The 12215-nt window shown below is 39.0% G+C and overlaps 1 protein-coding gene across 6 annotated transcripts in view; it reads left to right on the top strand.

The window, feature by feature from the left end:
• Ars2 (arsenic resistance protein 2) overlaps nt 1-12215 on the top strand; it is a 223893-nt gene that overhangs the window by 98860 nt on the left and 112818 nt on the right. For all 6 annotated transcript variants that reach the window (XM_067155112.2, XM_067155113.2, XM_067155109.2 and 3 more), the window contains 2 exons: nt 2692-2876; nt 7364-7576. In XM_067155112.2, coding sequence (XP_067011213.1) covers nt 2692-2876; nt 7364-7576 — 398 coding nt within the window. The remainder of the gene's footprint in view (nt 1-2691; nt 2877-7363; nt 7577-12215) is intronic.

Genomic DNA, 12215 nt, shown 5'->3' with positions numbered 1-12215 from the left:
TGTACATTTACGAGTTCTCTCGTTGACATTCAAAGGCGATGTTGGAGTTGGTTAATAACACCCATCGACTGCTGTTCTCAAAAGAAAATTCGAAATGAAAGAGGATAACACGTTTTCGTAATAAATGCATAAATAACGTGGCCAATAGCAGTTGTTGACTTGTAAAAAATAAAGACTGAAGTAAACGATATCTTAATTTCAATGTTATATACGGAAATTAAGTAAGAATGTGTTACACCTCAAGATATGGCAGAGTACATCACTGATTTCAGATGATATTTCATATCTTCTCGCATCTAGTTATGGCTATTTACATGCGTTTCAAATATGTTTTCATGATAGGCTACATATACGGTTAGGTTAGGTGACGCTGTTTGTAGAAGAAAGCTCAGGTGTTTGCCACAGAAATCTCTGGAATGATGCCGTATTTCTCCGAATCCAAGACTTTTTTTCTCAGAATCTCGTGCGAAAACTCAAGGGTTGTTGCATTCGCGGCCTAACATGGATCCCACTGGCAACTACCGCGGTAACCACGCTGCTTCTTTTCACACGCGCACAGAACTCGAACTCGTTGACAATAAATGACCGCCTCTTTACTACTCATCGCTAGCCGCAACAACCGGTTGTACAGTGCCTGTGTGTTTCTCAAATCTGCAGAATGGTATCAAAACATGCGACCCTTCGAATATTTAGAAAAGCCATGGCTACTCAGTGGCAGAGTCATAACGCATCTATTGTACTTGACGCTTCGTAAAATCAAGGTTTATACACAGCAGGAATATTTTCGTGATGGATAGTCGTGTTGTAAAGATACGTGAAAAAGTTATTGCCGGCAAATTTTCAACGGGTTCTAGTCGATATTATGATGCCAATTTTAAGTTAATGTTTATTAAACACTCGGAAATGTAGAATAATTGTGCAGTCGCAAGAAAATACGGCATAGGCCTAACTAAAACCAGTATTTGACGTTAGCGTGAAGACAAAGAGCTAAAAAAAATGCATACTGCACAAGGACGCTTTAAAGAAGTCGAAGGTGAAATTATGAGGTATGTGCACGAAAAAAGCAAGGGCGGAATGGCCATACCGTGGCGCATTAAACTCGTTCGTTGACGTTCAACGTTCGCGATTAGGCCTGTAAATCGCTAGCTGCTGAATTTGGCCGAACCCGACAAGCGAGACGTGCGTGTAGTGGTAGCCGGTTATATCTGACGCTGCGTAAAAGTAACAGTTTTATAGACAGCAAGAATAATTTCCCGATGGATCGCTGTATTGTAGAGACGCATGGAATAGGTATTGCCGGAAAATTTTCAACGAGTTCTCTTCGGTATTATGATGCCAATGTTAAGTTAATGGTCCTTAAACCCGCGGGAATAAAGAACAATTGTGCAGCCACAAAAAAGAAAAAGAAATACGGCATGACGAAAGTCAATGTTCGGCGTCTAAAAATAGTCTAAAAATGCGTAGGCCTACTGTACAACAAGGCATTCATATGATTTTACAAACTTCTTTTGGAGCCTGATTTACATTTTTTGGAGGAAAAAGCGGGGTTCATCTTGGATTCGGAGAAATACGGTACTATAATTTTTTTCAGATGAAATTAAACATGCACTTTCACGTAGTATTGGATTACGAAAAATAACGAACAAGTAAGCCCTAGTGTGGATATCATCTGCGGAAATGCAAGTTTTGAACAAACTGATTGCCGTTCCATACCGATTTCGAAGTGCATGAAGGGTTTTCCGACTTTTAGACAAAATCGGATATAACGACAATCCGTTATAGAGAGTAAATTTTTCGATATTATGAATTCTCGCTATAACGGACGTCTACTTTACTCAAATATGGCTAAGCATGAGCATGATCTGCTCATAGATAAAAATATCGCTTTCGATGGAAGTAAAATATCATAATATACACGACATGCCACCGTACGAGGAAGTGTAGCTTTGATTATAGAGTTGTTACAGTGAGTATAATCTTTTTTAGCTTCTGGGATGGGTTGTACAGGCCATATAGTTGTAACTTGCATTCTAGAGATCATACATTCAAAACACTCCATTGGCAGCCATGAAGATTGTTTTCCATTGTCGCCTCGTTTTTACATCAGGCATATACTGGCGTTATGGCCACACCTTTTTTTTTTTCAGTCCTTGCCTTTTCCTGTCTCATAGTTTCTGAAATCTTAACCTGAATAAGTGCGACAATTATCCGCATAAAAGCACTCTTTCAATGTCAAAACTGTTAGTGTACGCGCATATCTTTAATTGAGCACTGGCCCATTAGCTTCAAATTTCTTTACACTTACGTTCGTGAACGTGGCACTTTTCCAGTATATTGTTGAACAAATGCATAGCGTACCCGTCGAGCAGACTCGTATTTAAAATAAGTTTTACTTACGAAAATATTGCTTTGCGATGATGACTGTCTCGCCATGTTAACAGCTGAGATATGCAAGGTCAGACATGTGCAGCTGCTTAGATCTCGGAGAGTAGAAACACCGCTGGACAGTCTGGGTTTGTAAGAGACTGTGTAAGTCAGTAGAGGAAGCAACTGATGTGAGAGACTATAAGATCACTTATACTAGCCAACTGCATTGGATGGGTACAATTGATCAGGATTTTGAGGATTTGAATTGGTTAACAATTGTGATGACGATGTACTGAATTTTTAAAGTTACTCTTTTTATTACAGACGTTGAAGAAGATGAGCCTCCACCTCCAGGCCTCGAGGAGGGGAAGGAAGGGGATGAGAGTGCTGCTGAGGAAGAGCCGAGCAAGGAAAAAGAAAAGGAGCCAGAGGCAATGGTAGAGGACAAAGAAGAGGAGGAAGAGAAGAAGACAGCTGAGAAGTCTGATGATGATGCAGAGAGTGTTGCAGTAAGTTCACTATTATGATCATAAAGTACTGTAGATGTAGTTGAATCTTGCAATGAGATATCTTGAAGCAGTATTTCCTGTTCTAAATAACTGCAGTCTCTTATCTGAACTAACATTTCCTGTTCTTCTAGAAAAACTTTCTTGTTGATTGGTGATAAAGATTCTTGTTGAATTCATATATTAAATTATAGGACAATGGTACTGATTATTACATGACGGAATTTACAAGTTTTACAATTTTTCCACTTATTTCACATCTCATTCCAATATTTTGAGGTGTTTCTTTTTCAAGCAGCGTTTAACGTTTCTCTTTGTCATGTCTTACGTTGTGCCAAGGCATGCAGTTCACTATTTGGAGGACACTTTTGACAAGTTTATTATTATCCTTCTCATGTGTGTTTTACGTGCTTGGTGTGCTTGCCCAGGGGACCAGATTTAGACACTCCCATTTCTGAAATATGAATTCAGTTATGCTTGAAATTTTTTAAAAAAATACACAAATAAAATTTGCACGTAGTACCTGTATATTCATTTAATAAACACATTACAAAGCACTTCATTTTATTATAAGTACATGCGGCCAAAATAAAGATTTGGTTGCTGATTTAAGAAAACTTTGAGGAAGTAATCATCATCATTTCTTCACTCCAGCAAGCCGGGTGCGGTTGTGTACGAGCCTTCTCCAGTTTGTTCTATCCATCCACAGATGCTGCTCATACGTGCGACACCAGTTCACATCTCTAATTTCAAGGTCCTTCATTATCTGTTTTTCCCAAACATCACTAGGTCTTCCTCTTGGTCTCTTCCCAGGAACATTGTGGTTAGAGTATGTTCGAGGAGTCCTTTGAGGGTGCATTCTTTTCATGTGACCATACCATTGCAATCTCTTCACTTCTAGTCTCCTGCAAGCTTCTTTCCAACCCAGGCTGTTGCCAGATATCCACATTCCTTATTTTATCAATTTTTGTTAATTTAATCTTAATGTAATCTCACCATTCTTGTATTATTATTAATTTAATTTGTATCAGATCTAGTTATTGTAAGTAATACAATGCAATATATGTATATTTCAGTTCCTGGTTAGATGGAAGAGAAGGCCTGAAGGCCTTAATCTTGCCAGGTAAAATAAAACATTACCAAACTAAACCTACAAGGCAGCAGGTTTTACTATTAATCCCTGAATACAGGGCTGCCTCTTCCGCCATCTCCACCGTACCGAAGTCCACCTTCTCCGCTGTAGAAGTCGTTGAGGCCTTCACTCGTAACCCTTACCAGATGTTACACACCGGGTCAGTGTGCTCTGGGACTCGCATAGTCAGGGGTGCCACTCCCTGGGTAGGACTGCCTCCGAAAAGGGTCCCTACCTGCTACCTTTGAGGAAGTACTCGGTTAATTCCCTTAGCTGTAATCTAAATCCTCCTTTCCGTTGCAGTTTCTGGTAATTATAGTAAACCTTGTTAAGAATTTGTGCAGGGGACAAGGAAAGACAATGTGTTATACAAGAAAATTACTATTGAATCCACATCATTTTTGTCATTTTCATTTCCCCTTGTCCAGCTCCTGGTGTTGCCTCTCATTCCACGACTCCTCTTCAGTAATTATATTCCAGTCCAGTCTTTTTCTTATACTGTTCTTGGCAGATTCTATCCATCGTGTTTTGGGCCTCCCTCTTGGCCTCTTTCTTTCTACCTTAGCCTCCAACACTTGTTTTCGTATCCTTCCCTCCTCCATCCCCATAACATGTCCAGACTATCTCAATTTATTCTCCTCCATCCTCTCGCTCAGTTTTTCTACACCTGTCTCTTTTCTGATCTCAATATTGTCTCTTTTCTGTCTTCCCTACCACACTCCTCAGGAACTCTATCTCAACGGCCTGAATATTCCTCTCATTTCTTGCTGTCAATGTCCAGTACTCTGATGCGTACATTAATATAAGGGTATAGTATGTCTTTTACATTATCTCTTTATATTTCATAGAAACTTCTCTGTTCGACACTAGATTCCTTGCATTCTGGTAAAACGTATTTCCTGCTGATCTTACCCAACCTTGAATCTTGCATTGTTTCACTTCCCGAATATTTGTAGTATTCAACAACTTCAAGGTTTTGTCGCCTGATACTGTTTCCTTTTCCTTCTCTTTCTTCTCTTGTCATCACCAGTGATTTGCTCTTCTCCATGCTGATTTTCATACCATATTTCTGAATATTGTCATTTAAAGCCTCTAGTTGGATTTGAACTTCTGTATTGTTGACTCCCCAGATAACTATGCCATCTGCAAACAATATTCATATCCCCTCCATACGTTGCCTTTGTTTCCTTTAGAATTTCATCCATAACCATTACAAACACAAAATCAATCTGTTCTTCCCACTGGTGTCAGGGCACAACTGGAACAATTCTTAAGAATTTCGTTCACTAGTTCCTGTGATTGCATTCCACATCATTTTCTTTCCAGGGTTTCCCACACTTTTTCTTGATTAACACTATCGTATGCCCTCTCTAGATCAAGGAATACCTTCACCAGATCTGTTCCGTATTCCCACTGTTTTTCCATCATTAATCTCCTGGTAAATATAGGATCTATTGTTGACCTGCCCTGTCGAAATTCGGACTGCTCTTCTAAATTTCTTTCCACCGTTTTTCTCATCCTCCGTTCTGTTATTCTCTCGAATATTTTGGCTACTTGTGACAAATATAATTCCTCGATAATTGTCACAAACCTTCCTGTTACCTTTTTTAAATAGTGGTATTATTACACCTTTACACCAATCACCAGGTACACCTTAGCAGAAACACGATACATTCTTTATTGATGTGTGTGTACGGTTACAGTGAAAGCTGAGTCTACCATTTCTGAAGATCAGAGGAGAGTATCAAAGTTGTGAAAAACATAAAACAAAACAAATATGAAAACATTTCAAGAAAGTATCATTGTATTACTGAAGGTCATATTGTTTCTAAAACAAATTTTATGTTTTTTAAATAAGTTACAAATTTTACCTGAAAGTTTTGAATGGCATAGAATTCGTAATTGTCATCATCTTCAACAGTTTCCAGCCTTTGTACGGGTCTATGGTTGATTTTTGAGTGGAGTTTTACGACCCTCCATGCCAACTAACCCACCATTGTATCCACAAGGCCACTCCTAATCTTGAATACAGATGCTACCTGATGGGTTTTAGATTATCACCTCTGGAGGACCTTAGGGCAATGACCATCTCAGGGGTCAAGTTCTATTCATTCATTCATTCCGTTATTTAGCTTCCATAGACTGTACAATTACATATTTTGTAATATGTCATCAGTATAGGAGTTGTCGAGTGATTTCCTGATACTAACAATAATATATGCACAATAATGAACAATCTGAAAAAGAAGAAAAATACCTCAATGTTAGGACAGCACATCTTAATTTTTTAAATAATAAATAATATTAATAACCAATATTTACAAGACAAAATAAAAATAAAAGTCTATTGGTGTGGTGTTAATATGTACATAATCAATGTGACATTGACATATTTTTAAGGCTATATACTAGATATTAAGCGTTTACAAGTTAATAAGTAATAGCATCATTACCAGCACTTCATCATATATTCTTCTGTACTATAGAAGCAGCTACTCAGCAGGAGACATTTTAAAGGTGTGGTAAATGAACTGACGGGACTAACATCTTTAATCTTATTTGGAAGCTTATTATACAATCTGATTCCAACTGAGTCTACATGTCTCAAGGCAATGGTTTTACTCTTGTGCTCGATAAAAATATTATTTCTTGTTCGCATCTGGTTACTGTGCTTGTCAAAATTGTTTCTGAAGTGATCAATATTTTTTTCTTCTTTTTTTTCCACATGTAGATGCATTGCATGATGTATATGCTTGGTACTGGGAGTATCGTTAGTCTCGTAAATAATTGTCTGCAATGAACTAACCTGTTACATCTCGATATAATTCTGATAGTTCGTTTCTGTATTAGAAAAATAACATCAAGATTTGATTTGTAGCAGCCTCAGAGACCAATAGCATAAGTGGTGACTGAATGGAAACATCCAAAATATGCTATTCTAACATATTCTTCACTACAACTATTAGACAAAATCCTTAAGGCAAAACAAACAAAACTCGGAGACTTCCGTATTGTTTTAATATGACAATCCCATCTTAATTTTTCATCTGTGTGGACACCTAAAAATGTTGTGGTCAACGTATTTTCAATTGCTTTTGCTTTTGCATTTAATATAAGGTTGTATTTTTTTTTTTTTTTTTTTGCAGTTTTGTCATGGTAGTAAGATGCCTTGAATTCCATGTATTGGGTCTTTTTTTAAGTTCAGTGTTAATTTGTTTTTCCTGAACCATGATTCTAACCTAGACAGGACTGTATTTGCTGCAGTTTCTATAAACATAGGGTCAAGATTATTAATAATTATTTTGTATCACCAGCATACAGAACTCTCTCATTGATGGTACTGTCCTCTCTGTTTCAGTCTGACAAGGAGGAACAAGAAAAGAGCAAGAAGCATGGAGAGGAAGGAGAGGGAGTTGAGGAGGGAATGGAAACAGAGGGTTCTGACAAGGATAGAGAGAAGACACGGGAGAAGAGTGAGGAACCCGCTGTAAAACCTCGTCCCCTCCATCGTACTGCTTCCATCTTCCTTCGCAACCTAGCCCCCACCATCACAAAGCAAGAGGTTGAGGCGGTGAGTTCAGTTATTTTTTGTTTCTGTCAGTCTACTAATGAAAAAGTTATCAGATGCAATGAAATCTCCTTCATTTTCCTTTTAACAAATTGAATACTGGTTGCTGCTGTGAAAGGAAGTGTTAGCCCCTGGTAGGAACAGTTAGGCATTCTTATGAAACTTGATGTCAGTAGATGAATTTGAGTACCTGGAAGCATGTTTCACCACACATAATGAAGGCAAGGAACAGGTGATGAGGTCTAAAGCTCTTTCATGCCAAACAGAGACAAAGATTTACAACTTGCATGATTGTGTGGTATGGACCTGAAACATGGGCAGCTAGGAACGCCAACTGAGACAAGCTCAACAGCTTCAAAAGTAATCCTTGCACTATCAGAGATTGAGAAGGATGAGGGAAGCGGACAAACTAAGATAAGTCATGCCTGCTTTTTCAAGGTGCCCTTTCTGTCTGAACGCTAGACACCACGGAGGGTAGTTTATTATATTGGAGGAGGTATATCATGTATACCTGAATAATCCCTGCATATTTTTTTCAAAATTTAGCAACAGAAACTTGATATGTGGGAATTATTTTGCATCAAGAACGGTACAGTATTCTTCGTGTGCAGAAATGTGAAAGTTGCCTTGTATTTACACAGGCAGTACCCGATGCCTTTAAAATCGTACTTTCCTATGACTCTATCCTTGTACGATTTCCCGCCATGGCTCTTCTCTCGTTCTTCAGAAATGTAAACGCTTGCCGCATCACAAAGTATTCTAAGACCCATTGATACATGCAATCGCCTCGATTCACAGTTTAAACCTTTCCAATGCCATGGAAAAACTATTTCTGAAATGTATCCAACAAGGTGCATTTACAACGTTCAAATAATGCACTGACAAACATAACCTCACGCAACGAAAAGAAAAAAAATCACACAATTCAAAGACGAGGATAAATTATGCTGGTTCCCCAGTGCAAATGCATAATTTTTTTGGATATCTGTACTGTTTGCATTTTTAGATGCTTTGTACTGGCATGGAAAGTGCTCGACGCCCTTTAAACTTTGGGGCTTATCGAATTTTTCTATGACGAGGGGATAAAGTTTCTCGCTTCCATGTTTACTACAATTGCAATGCACTACAATGACCCCCATCCCCCACCTTGTATGCTTCCCCGGCTGGCACTTTCTCCTTTAAAACCATAAGACCGTTTGGGCTCGCATTAAGATAAAGCAATGCAGTTTCATCGGCAATGACAATATTGTTCGGTGCCTACCAATTTATTATGTGAGCCACGCTTTTTCGTCAACTGTCGGCATTGCCAGTGTTCGCGAATTCTGGTTTTGTGCACACTACCTGTTGCGTGATATTACGGCGTTCCTTAAAAGGTTGAATACAAAATAATTCAGATTTCATTCAATTTAGCAATCGTGTAGCGCACTGTAGACCCACCGAAGTGAGTGTTAGTGCAGAAAGCTACCCCTCCACGTTCTGGAACGCGTTCTATTATGACGCGGATAAATTTCAAGTTGAAATTACTCTGTAACATATTGTTATTTTAAAATATAAAGGCAGTTTTGAATTAAAAGTCTGAATTTCAGTAATGGGGCCGACATTGTACTTTGAATTACGAATTATCCGTATTTCGAATTAAACATTTTAAATAACATGCAAAACTGTATCTCATGTTTCCGGGAATGAGAGCTGCTTCGAATTAGGCGGGATTTTGAATTAACCGATTTCGAATCATCGAGTTTCTACTGTAGTGAGAACCCAGTAATGACAGTTTCTTTTCAGTTGTTTATAAATTCCTATATTAAACTATGCAATGTACTTTGGTTACAACAAGAACTCTTCCACTGTTTCATCTGTTATTACTAATGATTTAGCACGTACCGTATTTTCTTGCATAATTAACGCACTTTTTTGACTAAAAATACAGGTGCGTAAATTATTCGAGAAATTCAGATACAGTAGAAGTTCGCTATAGCGAGTACGGCGTATAACGAGAACTCCGTTATAACGTCAATTTCTTTTGTCCCTTCGGCATCCCTATATTAAACTGTGTATCGTCCTTCGGTTACAGCGAGAGCCCTATCACTGACACATCCGTTATTATGAGCGATTAAGGGCGCGTGATTTTTTCCTTCCCGATATTTATGCACCCCGGCGATTATATTGCAAGAGATCGATTACCTTCGGTATCGTTTCCTCGTGATGTCCACTAGCGATTTCTCTCATCGACATTCGAAGACGGTGTCGCAGTCGATTAGTAATACCCGTCAACTGCTGTTTCGTAAAGAAAGTTTGAACTGAAAGAGAACATATTTTCGTGATAAATGCGTAAATAACGTGTCTGATAACGGTTGTTAACTTCTTAAAAATAAAGACTGAAGTAAACGATCTCTTAATTGTAATGTTACATACGGAAATTAAGTAAGAATGTGATACACCTCAAGATATGGCAGAGTACATCACTGATTTCAGAGGATAGTGTCTTCTTGCATCAAGTTAAATTTTGGAAAGGCTATTTTACATGTAATTTCTTTAGCGAGGAGTTTATCATTTCTGTATACACGTTTTAAATATGTTTTCAAGATACATATACGTACGGTTAGGTTAGGTGATGCCGTTTGAAGAAGTAAACTGAAGTGTTTGCCACAGAAACCTCTGGAGTGATACCGTATTTCTCCGAATCCAAGACGACTTTTTTCTCAGAATCTCATGCGAAAACTCAAGGGTTGTCTTGCATTCGCGGCTTAACAGTAAGTTAATGGATACCACTGGCAACTATCGCGGTAACTACGCTGCTTCCTTTCACACGCGCACGCACACACAACCCTCGTTGACAAACGACCGCGACAACCGGTTGTACAGTGCCTGTGTGTAACTTCACTGGATCTCGGGAAATAGTGAAGAATGACGTTCTAATAGCCTCTACACCAACGTTTCTCAAATCTCCAGAAAGGCATCAAAACATGCAAGCCTTCGAATTCTTAGAAAGGCTGGCTACTCAGTGGCAGAGTTATAATGCGTCTATTGTACTTGACACTTACGAGGGAACACATACATGTGTTACACTCGCATTCGGTTGAAATTTGGTAGGAATTTTCGTGTGAGGCAGTAGAATGCTAAGGTGAAAACTACATGTTTCCAGCGCAAGTTTAAACGCCAAAATTGAACAAATAAAAAGTCGTAAAATTAGAAGTGCCGCGGGAGTATAGGGGTGTGGCGGAGAGGTAGGGAGGAGAGAAGCAGGGGACATGAACCAACCAGGCTGTAACGAGCTGTGCCAGCAGCCAGGCAGCGTATAGTTAGCGCATTCCCCTTAACTTCCCGATCAGATGTGCAAAACCTAAATATGAAAACAGCACATGAAACAAGTATACAAAGGATGATGTTTGAACAACGATGCCAATAAGGTTTGAAAAATTCACGCCTGAGTTCTTGTTATTCGTTGTAATATGCACGCAATTGGTTACACTCATTTGCAGTTAATCGTCATTTGGCATAAGATTCTGGCGTGAGATTCTTTCTGAAAAGTCAAATAGGGTACATCAGGTAAGTTGGACATGTGGGTTTGAAGTACAGACATTGGAAATATTCTTCCCATTACGAGCTGACATTACGGCCTGAAGTAAAATAAACACCCCCTGTAGGTGGGGGACGCAGACGAAGAATTCTTCCATGATATCCCCTGCCTGTTGTAAGGGGTGACCAAGGGATGATCAAATTAGAACCATGAAACTACTTGTGATTGTTACCACCACGCGGGGAACACACTGGGTCGCTTTTACTTGCGCGTAGTACCACTATATTGGTTTGTGATTAGTAGCAAACGAGAGCTCGACGGCTCTTACAGTACCTGCGATTAGTAGCACTACATGAGCGACACCATGGGATGACAGAACCCATTATATGAGGGACACCACGGGATAGTACGAGTTTCTGTGGTTAGTACACTTAGGTGATGAACACCATAGTTTGTGTTGCCTGTCAATGGCGCCGCAATGTGCAAAACAGCGTAGGTCTGTAATACATGTGCGATTTTCATTACCTGTGAGTAGTACCGTAATGTGTGGAATACCGCGAGTCTACGCTACTCTTCATTAGTACCGCAACATGACAAATACCATGGTTCTACTATCCTAGCGATAAGTACCATTGTGAGGGAACGCTGGCTTGGATTTTGGACCCCTATCGACTGCAAGTATCATCGATTCAGTATTGCGCTATAGAAGCAGTCCCTTAATCAGTAATACTATTGTTTTATGCCAGCTTCTGTGCATGTAGGGCACTGTGGGTCAATTCCATTGATTGTTTTAAATTCATCAATCCATTCATTCTTCATCCTCACATTTTGAATTGTGCTCAGTGGATGTTTTTGGGCTTTTAATTTGTCATATCGTTCCGTTTCATTTCGCACCATTAGGGGCCGATGACCTGGATGTTAGGCCCGTTTAAACAAGCAGCAGCAGCATCATCATCATCATCATCAGTAAAATAAACTTGCACTAATAATAAAAGTACAATTCATGTAAATACATAATAATGACATACCAACAAAGAAAAGAAAAAAAAAACAGAAAACTGTCCAACACAAGAAGGGCCGTGATGGATGTTCGAAGAAGTGAGTGCGTCAAATGCGTGATCATTT

The sequence above is a fragment of the Anabrus simplex genome, chromosome 10 (genome assembly GCF_040414725.1).
Source record: "Anabrus simplex isolate iqAnaSimp1 chromosome 10, ASM4041472v1, whole genome shotgun sequence".
NCBI classification, from domain to species: domain Eukaryota; kingdom Metazoa; phylum Arthropoda; class Insecta; order Orthoptera; family Tettigoniidae; genus Anabrus; species Anabrus simplex.
Note: the sequence above shows the minus strand (reverse complement) of the source record. Positions and strands in the feature narration are given on the sequence as shown.